The sequence below is a fragment of the Myripristis murdjan genome, chromosome 8, assembly GCF_902150065.1.
Source record: "Myripristis murdjan chromosome 8, fMyrMur1.1, whole genome shotgun sequence".
In the NCBI taxonomy this organism is placed as follows: domain Eukaryota; kingdom Metazoa; phylum Chordata; class Actinopteri; order Holocentriformes; family Holocentridae; genus Myripristis; species Myripristis murdjan.
In genome coordinates, this window is record NC_043987.1 from 1,501,757 (window position 1) to 1,519,053 (window position 17,297).

The 17,297-nt window shown below is 40.3% G+C and overlaps 1 protein-coding gene across 1 annotated transcript; it reads right to left on the minus strand.

Annotated features, from left to right (window-relative positions):
- Nucleotides 1-162: 162 nt before the first annotated feature.
- Nucleotides 163-17,003, minus strand: LOC115363287 (tryptase-like). The gene is made up of 6 exons (XM_030057397.1): nucleotides 16,892-17,003; nucleotides 13,677-13,697; nucleotides 7,437-7,599; nucleotides 4,597-4,865; nucleotides 2,175-2,317; nucleotides 163-1,155 (listed from the first exon to the last, which is right to left on the minus strand). The coding sequence occupies exons 1-6, from the start codon at nucleotides 16,944-16,946 to the stop codon at nucleotides 868-870; spliced, it is 939 nt and encodes a 312-aa protein (XP_029913257.1). The 5' UTR covers nucleotides 16,947-17,003; the 3' UTR covers nucleotides 163-867.
- Between the last annotated feature and the right edge of the window lie 294 nt (nucleotides 17,004-17,297).

A 17,297-nucleotide genomic window follows, 5' to 3' on the forward strand; every position in this document is an offset into this window, starting at 1 on the left:
GCAACCATGTCAGATGTGTGCACTTGGTGTGTGTCTGTGTGTGGTGTTGGGAGTCGGAGACAAAATGAGAATGGAAAGCAACAGAAATAAATTTAACAGGCGCTGGATTATGTATACAGTATTGTCATTTGCATATTATTAACATGATACTACTAATTTATATTTTTTTTTAAATCACGGTTATCATCAGTAGAAGGTATATTGCAACTCCCCTACTATGCCCAGGACATTCAAATTTGATCAGCAATAAATTCTAAGTCATTTTAGAGTAAAATATGTAAAATTTGTATTCATAATAAGTATATTAAAATCTAACAATTTTCAGACTAAAAAGACCAGAATAGAAAAAAAAAATCTTATCAGGATGGAAAAAGCCTTTTGAGCATTGGACTGAAACCCACAACGTGGTTCAGGACGTCCCACTGTGGTTTGTATAATCAAACAAATTGATCATGTTGGATATTTATGATGAGTATTGACTGGCTAATATCACATTTTGAATGAAAGGCCAATATTGGCCTATAGCTTATTCCCTGCCTATGCCTTGGTTTTAAATCCTCAGAAAAATACCTCAATACCTTAAAGTGATAGTTCACCCATTTTGAAAAATTTGAGATTCGCATTTAGCATTTAGCATGTGCAGCATCCTGCCACTATCCAGTATTGTGTACCAATGAGAAGGAGATATCACCACTAGAGTGTGGACTGAGCCACAAATTTTTGTCCAAACCCAAACAGGGCCCAAGAGCGTATTAACCGAACCTGACCCGAACCCAACGGCAATTCTTATTTTGGGCCCAAACCCGACCCAAGCCCAAGATATTGCTTGTCCTCCAACTATTTCTTTAAAAGGGGACCTGCCAGTTCTTATGAGAGGAGACATACAGAGAAGAGCACAGGTAAAATGGACACAAACAGAGCAATGGAAAGGGAAAAGAGTTGATTTGTTCCACCGGAAACGTCAGTGGAGCCTGAGAAAGAAACAAAGCCCGGCTGGTTGCTTTGGATCTGGCTGTTGATCCAGGACTGGTACCGGGACACTCTAGCATAGACGCCTGGGAAATTAGGCTCAGCACAACCCTGACCAAAACTCACGACTCCAGACTGGATCCACTGGGAGCCCTGTTTGTTCACCATGGGGCCACCTGAATCCCCCTGCACACATTATGTCAGTTACAGAACAAATCAGTCATTTCACATGTTTCAAAGTACAATTTAAAGTCCTCCTTCTGTAGAAAATTGTGAAAACACACTTGCACAGATACAAGTCAGATAGTCAAGGTCACACATTTTAGGGGAAATACTGTGAACATAAGAAAAACACATTTTTGAGTGGAGGGAGACTTTAAAATGAATTAAGCCAAAGGGACATAATTTATGATAGTTCAAATCGACAAATTGCACAATCATTGCTGTCCACCTGTTCATTAAAACCTGTTACTGTAAACTTCATAAAATATATTGAATTTATGGATGACCTTTTTGTAATCTGTAAAAAACAGTTTTAGGTATTTGATAAATAAAGGAAAAACCTAACATAAAATGTCTTAGTAAGGTGCTGGACCACCACAAGCCATCAGAACAGCTTCAATGCTCCTTTGGCACAGATGCTCCTAGTCTCTGGAACATCATTCCTCCAAAAGATCCTGTACATAGAGAGGGATATTATAGGGCTGCAGTGCATAAAGCTCTCACTACAAAGACAAATGCACATTTGAGTGTTGAGTGGCATTGCTCTACAGAGATGAGGAGAAAAGTGATGTGGTCAGAGGAGTCAGCCTTCATATTCTGGACTGGTGGGCAAGTCCACCAAAAGAACATCCACAGGGCCTGAGGGCTCCCTGAATGCTTTTGATGAGGATGATGCAAATCATTTGCTGTGGCCTTCACACTCACCCCATCTTAACACAGCTCAACACCAATGGGAGATGTTGGACTCTCCACAACCATCATCAAAATACCAAATGTGGGAATATCTTTGTGAGAATGGAGCTCCACCCCTCCAGGAGAGTTCCAGTGACTTGGAGAATCTATGCCAAGGAGCGCTGAAATTCTTCTGGTGGCTTGCGGTGGCCCAGCACCTTACTAGGACACTTCATGCTGCTTTTTCTTTCATCGCCAGTCTGTATGTGCACTGCTAGCTGTTCAGATCAATTCATTTAAAATCAGCTTACCTGACAAGAGTCCTTCCCTCCCTCCGACAGACCTGCACAGATCATGTTGTCTGTGATTCCTCCACCATAGTTGGCATTGCACACGGTGTTGGACACGATGGGGACATCCACCTCCTGCAGCCTCTGTGGTGCAGGCAGGGGAACTAAAAAAAAAACAGGAAAAAAGAGTGAGGATATTTTTAGTTGGACAGTTGTCGCTGTCAGCAGGCCATTCATTCTCGAGACTTTTTTGGCATTTCTGCTTTATTTGACAGTCACAGTAGAGAGAGACAGTAAAGGCAAGCAAGAGAGAAGGGAGGATATGCAGCAAATGGCCTGAGGTTGGATTCAGGACTCAGCCTTGACAAGCGGTACGTGCTCTACCAGTTGAACCACCGGGACACCCCCATTCATTTTCTTTATGAGAAAAAGAGTGAACTAACTGTGAACTGAGAGTGAACTAAAGCCCACTGCACTGTTAAGCTGTCAAATCATTTTTAATAGATAGTCAAGTATAAGGCCGGCCCAAGCCTGATGGAGCCCTAAGCATAATTCGATTTAGGGGCCCCCTGACCACCTAGGTGCCGCCAATACTACTGACTATTGTCAATTCTTGACACATCTCACACACCTACTGTAAATCTAACACACCAGTTATCAATTTTATTAGCTGATGCTGTGCTCCTTCCATATTATTAATTTCAGTGTGACATGTTTTCACCCTTCGATGGTTTTTAATCTTAAAAGGCATAGTAAACGTAGCATACTTGAGAGTAACAAAATGAATCAGCAAACAATGCATTTACTGAAAACAAATCAACCACTTTAATTGTTTTTTGTTTAAAACCAACTCTGCATACAGAGTGAGAGGTCAGAGGTCAAGGGACCCCTTTGAAAATGGCCATGTCAGTTTTTCTTCCTCTTTTTTCACGTCGACATTTCAATCAGTGTGGTCAACATTACGTCGACCCGTCACTGGCGACTTTCGACGGACCCTGGCAACCCGTCGATGTCAGTTAATGATGTCGACGGGTCAACGGGTCGACCTTTACGTTAATGCCCTATTCCATGTATTTGTTACTTCTAGGCTGGATTACTGCAACTCCTTACTGTAAAGGCTCTTCAGTTGATTCAGAATGCTGCTGCACGTGTATTGACTAGAACTAAGAAGAGAGATCATGTTACTCCCATAGTAGCTTCCCTGCACTGGCTCCCTGTAAAATCCAGAGTCGAATTTTAAATCCTCCTCTTCACTTACAAAGCCCTTAATGGTCAGGCACCATCTTATCTTAATGAGCTCATAGTGCCTGAACACCCCACTGGTTCCTAGAGTATCCAAAAGTACAATGAGAGGAAGAGCCTTCAGCTATCAGGCTCTAGGCTCCGCAAAGCACGAGCAGCCCTGTGTGGAATTTGCATTGTTCTATGTCCTGCAATGTGCTCCTCCCTCCTCCCTCCTCTCTCTCTCTCTCTCATTCTCTCTCTCTGTCCATGTCAAGCCTTCCAGTGGAGGCACATGGCCGCCCACCCAGAGCCAGGTTCTGCTCCAGGTTTCTGGTCCTGTTAAAAGGGTTTTTTCCTCACTGCTGTCGCCCTGTGCTGCTCTTGGAGGAGGTTTTGCTCCATGGATTTGGCCAATATCTGTTGGGTTTCTGTAAAGCGCCTTGAGATAACTTTTGTTATGATTTGATGCTATACAAATAAAATTGAATGGAAATGTATTGAACTTGATAACAATGGAATCCTTAGAAGATATCCAGTATCCTCAATCTAGAAAAAGTGAACCCGCTGTAGCTCCTGAAAAACAATATGTTGGCTGGACTGTCAACGGTATTCTTGGGGGCCCTCTGGTGGCCACAGGGGCCCTAAGCAGGCACTTAGTTTGCTTATGCATCGGGTCAGCTCTGGTCAAATAAATAAATAAAAAAAATAAGACTGACCCTCTTTCTCTATGTTCCAGTTTCCTTTAATAGTTAGCCATCCTTGCAGCAAACTTGCATCATATCAGTGGAGCTGACACTGGTCTGAAATGTCAGGTGCTGTGATGCTCAAATATGTGTATGACCAAACCCAAGAATTATCTGCTTTCCTCTGCCTCATATACTTTTGGTAAGACTGTTGAGGTGATAAGGTCATAAGTCAATTGTAAATGCATAATAAGTGCTTAAACCAGTATGACATAATAAGCATTGTTGAAATATATGGCTGAATATTTCACAGAACGAATGAATATTTAATGACAACTTTAAAATCCTTAAGTTCTGTGATGTTCTTATTTTAGATACATGGACCAGACATGACCGTCGAACAGACCAGGGGGGTCTGGCACCGTGTAGTTCCTCGAGGCTGTGATGTTTTGCTGTGAAAGGTTCTATACCACCCATTGAACTCTGAACTTTGAACTCTTTTTTTAATTTTTTTTTTTTTTTTTTTTTTACCGCACCTGAAGAGCCAATATTCCCCCAGCCTGTGACCCAGCTGGTGGTCCCGGCAGGGAAGACGCTTCCCGCTGCAGCCAGACACACTGGTCTGATGTAGTCAGTGAAGTCCACTGGGGAGGAGAGCCTCAACAAAGCAATGTCATTATCATTAGTTATGCTGCTGTAGTCAGGATGCCTGATGATCTGGGACAAGGTTCTGGACTCCTCATTGGGATTGATGCTGCCTTGAGTGTCCCGTCCAAGGTAAATGGTCCAGCCAAATGTACTTGCGCTGAAAAGAAGACAAGACACCATGTTCTGTATTTACATGTCAACCAACAAAGGATCACAGAAGTTAAAGGACCATACTAGTGATTTTGCATGCGTAATATCAACAAAAGTGTAATATCTACAAAATGCATAAACTTTATGTCTCAGCTAATGTTTCCCATATGGAAGCAGTCGTATTTTAGAACTCTGCCCTTTTATCCACCCGTTGGTTTCCATTCATTCCACTACAACATGAAAATGACCTTTCAGAGACTTCAAACTTTCTTCACACCAGTATTCTAGTATTTCAACCAAAAAAAATCAAGTTTTAAAAATGGAGGGATTTAGATTTGGAAAGTGATTTGTTGCAATGTAAAATGTGGGGAAATTGTAGATAATGAACAAACACTGAAAATCAGCAGGATGGTCCCTTTACTCTGCAGTGACCGCTGAAAAACAATGGATATCGTTCTCCTGCACAGTGACCACACTTTGTATCTGTCAGTGCAAATAATTCCATAATTAACATGATCAACAAGTTTACAGTGCTGCCACATGCTCCTGTTCATTGGTGTTCTTTTATCAAGTCTTTAGCTTCGATACTAATCATGCATAGTGATAGAGACAAGCAAGACTGTCATGGATTAATAACTAAGAAAGTTCTATAATAGTGTATTGCAGTTGAAGTCCATATTTTAATAAACTACCTGTACTGAAGAAATGGGTCTAGCTGGGGCCACATGGGCCAAGTTGCTTTTACTGCCTGACCCCACTTCGTTATTATGTCATCCACTGGAGTTCTGGGCAACCTACGCCCACCTGGTTAAAGTTAGGGTTCTGACTGGGTGAAGGCTTATGTGATGTGGCTAATGTGTTTCTTTTCGGTCTTGTCACACTGTTAATGTGTTTTTCTGATTCCTGTTAATCTTGCTTTCTTGATATTGAAGGAGTTTTAGCAGAGGTCCTTGAGTAAGCATTTGACTTCCTTCCTCCCATGCACATGCTATTCTAGTTCTTTTTAGCATTGTTTTACATGTGTCTCTCTTACATGTGCACTAGTGTTGCAAAGGGGTGGAAAGTTTCTGGTAAATTTCCCGGAAAGTTGGGGCAATAATAAACAATAATCAATAAAATGAATGTCAACATCAATATCACCATTTTGGAAATGGAAACCCTAATCTCCTGAACTCAGGACTCACCTCTAACCCAAAGGCCACAATGCCAGCATACTGTAAAATCATCATCCCCATACCCAAGTGTGTGAAATAAAACTGAAATATAAAACTTAAATATAAACAGTCAACTTTGCATTTTGGTGGAAACAAATATGTTGCATGATTCAATGCAAATTAAACTGTGCACCATGATTCACATATGCAAATAATTTCCAGCACATTCGATCATTATCAATCAGTAGCCTATACTCCACTAGGCTACAGCACTTCCACTGAGACAGACGATCATCACATCAGCATCACGATTCAATTTCCTGCATTTCTATGCATTTTAATGGGTAGTTTGAACCACTTCATATGCACACCTTAACAATAGTACTGCACACAGTCCTATGCCTGAATTAATAGCCTACACCTCTTACTAATGCTGTATAACTGCTGGTTGTTGCATTAATATCCTACAACAGAACAGACATAGGATTATTATAAAGAGAAAATTCATTGCACACGGGTGATACCATTAATATCTTAATGTAGGATATTTACATAAAACGCCCCAATGGATCAGGTTAATTTAATTTGAACAACAGATTTCCCGAGCATTTATATGGGCTATGCAAACTTCAATCCACATGATAAAAATTAATCCACGGACCACCAAAGTAACTTTTGACTGTTTAATTAAATCCACTTAAAATTACTCTGGCACGGTTGGAGGGGGTGTGCTCCAGTACGGTACTGGCGCTCATGCACGAGCACATGGACGGTCATGCACGCAGCGCGTGAACATGATTACGACGTAAATCATGCCGTCCTCCTGCTTCTGCAAAATTGTTTAATGCACGCAGCGAGATTAACTGCGAATCACGGCATTGCACAATCAATAATCAACTGATAATAATAATTAACCAGATCCGGCAGACCTGACTGGGTGGCCACGCACACCGTGCGGTGCTGGCCGGCAAATTTCACAATGTTTCCAGCCAGGGGAGCTCATGTCACCACCAGGGGAGGTGTGCTCCCCTTTGCTCCCCCTTATTTCGTACCCTGGTTATGCCAATATTCACGACAGTTTGACTCAGCTAGGGAAAATTCCCCAAAATTCCCTGGAAATTCATTATAATGTAACATGTTTGCATGCATATCTCCTTATAACAAACCAAAATGTTTATTATGTATACATGTATATGACCGGGTGAATGCAGTAAATATAAATTCCCAAAAATTCCCCAAAAATTCCCCAAAAATTCCCCCAAAATTCCCATTTATTCCCGTTAATTTCCGAAAATTCCCATGGAAAATTTCCAACTTTGAAAATTCCGGGAATTTTGCAACACTAATGTGCACATAATGAAAAGAAAAGAAAGCATAAAATGGTCTTGGGAATTGTACAGCTGTGCAATATGATCAAATCTCACCTGTCGAAGCAGTGGGCAGCAGATAGAATCCATTCCCTGTTGATGAGGGAACCTCCACACACATGTCTGACAGACTTGTGCAGGCTAGCCTGCCAGGGCCAAGTGCCTGCTGGAGCAGCCTGGCCTCCAACAATTTTGGTGTTGAGCGGAGCAGTGCCACACACTAAAGCAAAACACATTGGTACTTATAGAAGACATATAGACATATAGAAGACAGCGTAAGACTTTGGCTACCAAAAAAAAAGAAAAGTTATGTACTTGTTACTTTTTTAAAAAAAAGTAAATAATAATAATGCATTATGTTACTTAGTTACTCCCCGTGGAAAGTCATCTGTTACACTGCTCGTTACATTACTTATGTGTTACTCTGCAGCATTGTCTGAGATGCAGTGTAACATGACTGCCTCTGAACAATGTAACATTAAACCTTACACATATCCACATATGACTGCAAATCCCCATCCAAGGACATACACAAGATACTTCTTTTATGCTTTAATAAAGTAATAGCTATAGTTAATAGTTATATTAAAGCATTACAAACAAATGTAATGTGATTTAATGTGACCCCCATCACTGGTTTTTGGTGATCTGATCACAAGTGGACAGCTCTAAGTATGTCCATTTGCACCTGCCTTTACAGTGTGTAATGGGAGGGGGAAAAAAAACAGAAAAAAACCTCAGAATTTTCAAGATTGAAGGGTAACACTTTACAATAAGAGTACAACAATTAACGTTAGTTAATGGTGTAATAAACATTAAGTAACAGGTAATAAACAATAAGTAACGGTTAATGTACTAATGCTGTTCATGCTTAGGTATTAATTTATATGTTATTTAAGGGTTATTGTATATATTATTAACATTAGTAAATGCCATGATAATCATTAAGTAACAGTTAATTAACCATTACGGCATTAACTAACGTTAACTAACGTTAATTGTTGTACTCTTATTGTAAAGTGTTACCGATTAAAGTCATAAATTTATGATGAAACAAATTAGATTAAAGTGGTAAATTTATGAGAAAAACTCACAAATTTATGAGAAAAAAACCTGGAAAATTCTGAGATTCTAAAGTCACAAATTAATGAGTTAGTTTAGTTAGTTAGTTCTGTTTAGACATAATAAAAATAGTTAACTCTTCTACTGAGGGATTTACTAATTGGTGATGAGACCTTCATAGCAAAGTCAAAATGCATCATTGTTAAATTGAGCTAACAGTCATTTAACAAGATGAGACTTGCTCACTTAAGCCTCATTTTAATATGCTGTCAGTTCCTTATGACATATTCCTCATCTGCAAGTTATAACTATTTATAACTATATTATCCTACTGAAGTACGTTTTTACACAAAATTTGAGGTGCTCTTAAAGAAATACAATAGATCACCGCATATCCCAACTGCAATTCTTCTTTTTATTTCCATCCTACTTTGTTGTGAAGCACTGCTTTGTGAAGCAGGGGTGAAGGTAAGGGTGTGTCACAGTGCAGTTGAAGTAACAAAAAATGTGTCATGTCAACAACCTGGGTATTTCATGTACTGAGCATAAAGAGTCCCTTTATGCAATGCAATGCAATACTGGAATACATTAGAGGGGTTTGGAGATTGATGGACTACAAAAAGCACATCTAAGATACCTCACCCTCTCTGGTGAGGATGGTCCAGTGCATCATTTGCTAAAGGAGATGGGAAAGGAAGCATTGAAGCACCTTTGCACCTTGTTCAAGAATTCAACCAACTCTTATCATGGCTGGCACGTCCGCACTTTCACTTTCACTCAGTTATGAACCTTCCTAAACAAAAAAATACTGTTCGACTTAAGGCTAGCACCTAAGACCTTGACTCAGCAAATATTGGACATATATCTACACGCCAAATGAAGTCAGGCCCCTAAATGTGATCCAAACTACTTCACCACTGACACCACAGCAAAGCTGTGGTCTCAGTTCAGTTCACTTTGCAGCTCACTTGATTTGTAAAGGATCAACACAAAGAAGCTCCACTTTGCATTTTGCCTCACCTTTGAGCCTTGCCATACATGCGCACTACATACAGTAACCAAGGTAACTGGCAACCACACAAGGAAACAAAAGGAGAAATGATGAGTCATAGTCATGGAGAACGAGGGGTTGTATGTCTGTTTCTTTGTTTCACACACCTCTAATTGAGTGAAATCTTTATTTGTTTCCCCCCAGATTTTCTGAGGACCTTCAGCTTCAGTACACAATCAAATATGGAGGACCATCTCTGTGGAACAAATACCCCAGTCACTACTGCTAATATCTACTCTATCATTATTCAAGAAATACCTGAAAATGACTCTAATGAACAGAGACTGTGTTTGCACATATTAACACTGCTGTCTTATATCACTGCATTAGGTATATAGTATGTTATCCTCCATGGATACTCTTATGTCTATTCTATATTTGATCTTTATATCATATTTTAACTTTTTATATATTTTGTTTCTTTTTACACACACACACACACACACACACACACACACACACACACACATCTATATATGTGTCTACATCTATATCTATATATGTATTTATGTATGCATACATAAATACATACATACGTGTGTGTTTGTATGTGTATATCTATCTATAGTCTAGTCATTATATATTCATTATATATTCTATCTATTATATATCTATTGCCAGCACTGAGACTATACTTATCAAAGTCTTAAATGCTATTCATCAGAATAATGATGCATGCAAATCCTCTGTCCTGGTATTACTAGATCTCAGTGCTGTATTTGATACAGTTGATCATAATATACTACTTAGCAGATTGGAAAAGTGGGTGGGACTCACCGGCACTGTGCTACAATGGTTCAAATCTTACTTACAAGACAGGGACTTTTTTGTGTCAGTTGGTAACCATAAATCTGAGCGAACCACGATCACATGTGGGGTTCCTCAAGGGTCCATTCTCGGACCACTTCTATTCAACATCTATATGCTACCCCTAGCCCAGATTATGAAACATCACAACATCTCCTATCATACATATGCCGATGACACACAACTCTATATCTCAGTGTCATCACATGACTACAGTCCTTTACTCTCATTGAGTAACTGTATTTATCAAATCAATGACTGGATGTGCCAGAATTTTCTCCAGCTAAATCCAGAAAAGACAGAGGTATTAATTTTTGGCCCAAAAAATGAAAGGGCAAAGATCAGCGCTCACCTTGGCTCTATGTCACTGACAGCGATGAATCAAGCCCGAAATCTTGGTGTTATTATTGACTCAGACCTGAACTTCAGCAGCCATTTAAAGTTCATTACTAAATCTGCCTATTACCACCTGAAAAACATAACTAGAATTAAGGGGTTTCTGTCTAAACAAGACATGGAAAAACTTATTCATGCATTCATTTTTAGTAGGTTGGACTATTGCAATGTGATATTTACAGGCCTTAACAAAAAATCAATCAGACAGCTGCAGCTGATTCAGAACGCTGCCGCCAGAGTCCTTACAAACACCAGGAAACTGGACCACATTACACCGGTCATTAAATACACTGGCTTCCTGTGAGTCAAAAGGATAGATTTTAAAATCCTACTGCTGGTCTACAAAGCCCTGAAAGGTCTCGGACCAAAATACATGCTTGATCTACTGGTTCCCTACGATGCATCTAGACCCCTTAGGTCATCTGGAACTGGTTTGTTGTGTGTTCCAAGAACAAGAACTAAGCAAGGTGAGGCAGCATTCAGTTATTATGCTCCTCACCTGTGGAACAAACCGTCAGCTCCTTTAAATCAGGGCTAAAAACACTTTTGTTCACCGAGGCGTACTGTTAGATTAAATACTTGCCTGTTGTATTGCCTGTACTTTTAACTACACACTGTTGATTTATGCCTCCTCCGCACTCCAAGGACTACATGTTGTATTGCCCATACTTCTAAACTACACACTGTTGATTTATGCCTTTTATTTTTTATCCTGACTGCTCGATTTGGGTTTATTGTTAAATCGGCTGCAAATGTCAGAGATTCCAGGGCTAAGGACTGAGACCGGGCTGAAATCTCCAATAGGAGAGGTTTCAGAGTCTAAGGAATTAAGAGGTTGGGCTGTCGGCATCCCTGCAGGGGGTGACTGGGAAGTCTGAATCAGCTTCTTCTGTGACTCGACACTGGGGAGCAGGCTGTGAATTCAGATCTAGAAGGGAGATGTCCTGTGATGGATCTTTAGAGTTCATTACGATCTGAATAAGACCAGTGTGTGGAACCTGTGTCCAGCGGGACTGTAAGACTCTGAGTGAAGGACTCAAGAGCAAATAGTGTGCATGCATTGGGTGTATTATTACGGGCGACGTCCTATACAAAAATAAATAAAAATAAATAAAAAACAGACCCGACCAACCAAATTCAAGATGGTTCAGAGCCAGGGACAAGAGATCCTAGCTGAAATCTCTGACAGAGCCGGTTTTGAATTTAAACTCAAATTTTGTCTAGTTCACTTTTTGGTGGCATGGAGCCGCAGGGGTGATAAGGCCTATCACACCCTGGGCCCTTGGCCGTCTAGCTCAGGCAGTGTACTGAGCCTGTTGTTATTTTATGTTACTGTATTTTATTATCGCTATCATTCTAAATTTCTAAATTTCTATTTCCCTTTTTTATTGACTGTTTTTATTGTTTTAAATTGTGTCTTGTTGCTTTTAATGTTTCTGTAAAGCACTTTGAATTACCTTGTGTTGAATTGTGCTATATAAATAAACTTGCCTTGCCTTGCCTATTGCACGCATATAATATATATAGGGATTTCTATATTATAAGAATGTATTCCATAAGCTGGACCCAGTCTGACAGTCTCTGCCAACCAGTATATATGTATGTATGCATGTATGTATGTGTGTATCTGTGTGTATCCGTGTGTATCTCTCTCCACCCCTGCCCTTCATAGTGTATTATAACTGATATCTATATAGGGGAAGTATCCTTATGAGCCAATTTTGGATGGAAATTTCTCCTGCAGTGTTTTAACTTTAAGTGCTATTATCCATGCCTTTTTGATGTGCAAATGAAAAAAATTAAACACTCATACAGTTCTTAAAAATGCACAAAAAAATCATCAACAAATTGTTGAACACTGGTGGAGTCTGAGTTATAATTTGTTTAATAACATTATGGCATGAACAAAAAGTGATCTGGGAGCTCCTCTATACTTGTAGAACAAAACAACTAAGGACAAAAAACAGAAGTGATTCCATTTTAAAGGGTAAACACTAACAGGGGCTTCACAGTCCAGTGGCAAGCCAATGGAGTGTCAGGTTTGGCTGCCAAGCCTGTCTCCTTATCTGGCAACTTTTGAACCTGTTGGGCCAGCTTGCTTTCACCATTGTATTTTTCCAGTTTAAACATTGTGTGATTTGCATCAACCACTTTTGCCTTCCTCTCTTGATGAATGGAGATATATGCGCTAGAAAACAAAGCCTCCTGCAGCGTACAGAAGCACTGCCACTGAGTTAAGTTTTTATGTTGATTTTACTAACAACAAAGCTTTTTCACAGCAGCCATTTGACATGAAATAGTTGGGTAAAACATAGGTGTTACTGAAGGTTCAGTTCCCTGTAGGTCTCAGGCCACAGTGTTGTTCATGCTGACTCACTGGAAATGCTCTGTTATACCTAAATGGAGTGGAACCTTAATTAATGTCATCAATAACACTGGTGTTTACCCTGCTTTTCATGTCAATGGCTGCTGTGAAAATGCTCTATTCTTTCATCTTCTGTTTGTGTTTGGTATTGTTCTGGGTGGGCCTGTATGGTAGACACCTGCCGTACAGTAATACAGGTCCATGTCCTTGTGTTACCTGTTCATTTGCCCTCTCCCAGCCAGTCAGCTCCCTGGCTGTTCCCCTGGCAACCCACCTGTTTGTGATTCCCTGATTAGCTCAGTCTGTATTTGTAAAGTTTATAAAGTTCAGCCTTCAGGTACTTCTTTGCCAGCTCATTGTCATCTATGGCTCTGACTCCTGCCTTCAGCCTGTTAGTTGTTCTCGTTTCCTCGTGTTAACCTGCATTCCTGCTCACCTGTTCTCCTCAGCCTCACCTCAGACTCTGCATTTGCATCCACTAGCCTGCTGTCTATGTGACAAATACTGTCTTGTATCTAATCACACCCTTCTGTCAATATGTAATCGCACTGGTATTGTAGTTATCCTATCTATCAAAAGGAGAGTGAATGAATGAATGAATGAGAACAGAACTCACCATCTGACTGTGCCGCAGTATCTGGGGAGACACAATGATTGGTGAATTAGAAACAGTCCACTGGCAGTTTGCAGTACAGCAGTGAAAGAAATCTCAGCTAATCCTTGATTAGCACAAAATGGATCCAAAAACTGTGAATAAATAAATGACTGTAATACTACTAACAATTTGACTATTCTCACTACTAGTAATAATAACAATGACAGTAAAGAAAATGAATACATAAAATTTTAGAAAATTACCATAAATATATCAAAATTAGCCCCAAAAATGTAAAAAAAAAAAAAAAAAAAAAAAAAAAAAAAAAAAAGCACACACACAAAAGGGAAGGACCAGAAATTGCAGCACACACACACACACACACACGTAGTAACATATACACTACTCACAAAAAGTTAGGGATATTAGGCTTTCAGGTGAAATTTCAGGATGAACCTAAAATGCATTCTAACCTTTACAGGTGAACTTAATGTGACCTTCTGTAAACTTTTGAATGCACATGTCCAACTGTTCAATGTTTCAGTACCTTTTGCACAAGTTGCTGTTCTCTAACAAGGAGATTATCGGCAAAATTCACATCAGGTGTTTGATCCATGAATCGACCAATAAATTTCCTGGTTCAATTAGAATTGATATTTAAATAGTCTTCCTCATCATGCTGTTCACATTTTGACATCATGAGACCAAGATGACACCTAACAATTGATCAGCAGCACCTCGCCATTGCAAGGCTTCAAACAGGATGTTCTCAGACGGAAGTGGCCACTGAGCTTAGAGTGTCACAGAGTGTCATCAGCAGGTTGCAACAGAGATACAGAGAGACTGGAAGAGTCACAGAAAGGCATAGAAGTGGACGTCCTTTGGCCACATCCCACACTGATGACCGCTTCATTGTGAACAGTGCCCTGTGGAACCAGATGATGAATGCCACTCAACTCCAGGCACGTTTAAGGGAGGTGAGAGGCACCCAAGTGTCACGTCAGACCATTCGAAACCGTTTACATCAGCATGGTCTGCGTGCTAGACGACCTGCAAGGGTACCTGACCACACCACCAGGCACAGGTGTCATCGTCTTGCATGGGCCAGGGAGCATTTACGCTGGACGAGGGACCAGTGGGCCTCAGTGCTGTTCTCTGATGAAAGCCGATTCATGTTGAGCAGAAATGATGGCCGCCAACGATGTTGGAGACGTCAAGGAGAGCGCTATCCATCAGCCACTGATGTCACCAGATGAGCCTTTGGTGGTGGTGGTGTTACTGTGTGGGCAGGTGTGTCTAGTCAATACAGAACTGCCCTACACTTTGTGAATGGTACAGTGACAAGCCCATACTACCTGAATAACATCATTAATCCAGTCATTGTGCCCCTGCATGAACAACACAGGCCTAATTTCATCTTCATGGACGACAATGCTCCAGCTCATCGAGGTCGTATCATTAGGGAACGGCTGCTGTAGACTGGGGTACCTCAAATGGAGTGGCCTGCACTTTCTCCAGACCTGAATCCCATAGAAAACCTATGGGATCAGCTGAGTCGCCGTGTAGAGGCTCGGAGCTCTGTACCCCAGAACCTCAATGTCCTGAGGGCCGCCCTTCAAGAAGAGTGGGATGCCATGCCTCAGCAGACAATAAGTCGACTTGTGAACAGCATGAGACGTCGTTGTCAAGCTGGAATTGATGCTCAGGGGCACATGACAAGTTATTGACACTGACATTTTTTGTTGTGGTATACCCACCACTGTTGTTGGCTTTTGTTTCAATAAATTGTTTGAGATGAGGAAATCACCAGTGTATGCTTCTGCTTAAATGCCCTACTTTCATGATATAATATCACTGTAGCGTGAGCTTTTTACATTTTCCATAAATTTCACCCGAAAGCCAAATATCCCTAACTTTTTGTGAGTAGTGTATATGTAGTCATGTAGTTTTAATTTTATATTTATCTATATATATATCTATATCTATCTATCTGTTTCTCTCTAGAGAGAGAGAGAGAGAGAGAGAGAGAGAGACAGAGAGAGACAGAGAGAGAGAGAGAGAGAGAGAGAGAGAGAGAGAGAGAGAGAGAGAGAGAGAGAGAGAGACAAGGAAATTGTCCAAATAAAACCCTGTCCTTGGGGCTGGTCAGATTTCATGAGGTTAAAGTTTGCTTGTGTCAAATGAATGGTGCATTAAATCATCATGTGCTCGAGGAAAAGAAAACCAACCAGTTGTTCCTTTTCACTTCTGTGAAACCTCTATCCACTTCAGTTATCACTTGATCCCTTCAGTTTAGTGTTGATGGGTTGCTTTTTCAAAGCCATAAGTCATGAGATTTTCTTAGGTAGGGCAGAGTTTGTTTGGAGATGTCATGATAATAAAGCATGACAAAGACGAACGACTGAGGAGGCATTCAGCTGACACGACTGTGTTTTGTCAACAGGTGTACGAGCCAGTGGCTAGAGCAAAAAAGTAGCAGTTCTGGAAATTCATGTCTGTGGTGGTGGAAAGATTACAGAATCACAACATTCCTATTCTTTTACTGAGCTCTGTGAAACGACGTCAGGATCAATAACAGCTCTTTGATTATGACAAACATGTAGGCACAAATGTAAAAATTGTTCATTCTGTAAAAGTCAGTTTTTTTGGTTTGTCCCATTTTAGGATAGTGACTTTTTCACCTGTGCCTCAAGTAATGATGATAATAGCAATGATAATAATATTTTTTTGTATAGCACTTTTCAAAACACAGTTACAAAGTGCTTTACAGATCAATATAGAATAGTACAGTCAGGATAAAAACAACAAAGACATAAATAAAAGATAGAACATAAGACATGATAAAACAGAGTCTATAATGAAACCAAGAGAAATACAAGTAATAAAAGAGGGGTAGAAACTAGTCAAAAAACAAGTTTACTCAAAAAAACAAAAAAAACAAAAAAAAAAAACGGTCCTTAACCTGCAAGTCCTTACCTGTTCAGGTAAGGACTTGCAGGGCTCCAACGCCCAGACTGTGGGAGCCAATTTTTTTTATGTCTCAAGAGACTAAAACCCTGATTCATTTATTTATGTTGATAATGCTGAATCGATGAACTATTAGTCGATATTAACATTGACAAGTGAGTCTATTCTTCAAAATGTATTTCCTCACCCCACTCTCTGAAAATACAAATCATAGTATTCTTAAGCTTAAGCTCTTTTAGCACAAGATTTCTTTTAATAGCAGCACTTACCTTTAAGCATTAAGGCCAAAAGCACCACAGCACAAATGAGGAGTCTTGAATCCATGTGGGTCCTGGGACGACCTGGTCTGATCAATGAGAGAAGGGAGCGGTTCCAACCAAGAGAAGGTAACACTGTCCCGACTGAACGCGCCTTCCTGTCAGGTGGCCCAGCTTGCTCTGATCTCTGTGATGTCACTGTCAATATCTGGCATACCTCTTTAGGTCACACTTCCTCCTTCACAAATAAGCCCACACTAACCAACTGTGGTGGCCACATCTCCATCAGACCGCAGCAGCAGATTTTCCTGCTTTTCAAGCTTTGAAATAGACCAGCTCTTCACACCTTCTGTCTTGCACAGTAACAGCTAAAGCCTTCTTGTCGGATTAATGATTTACAGCTGTATTTTTTAGGGGT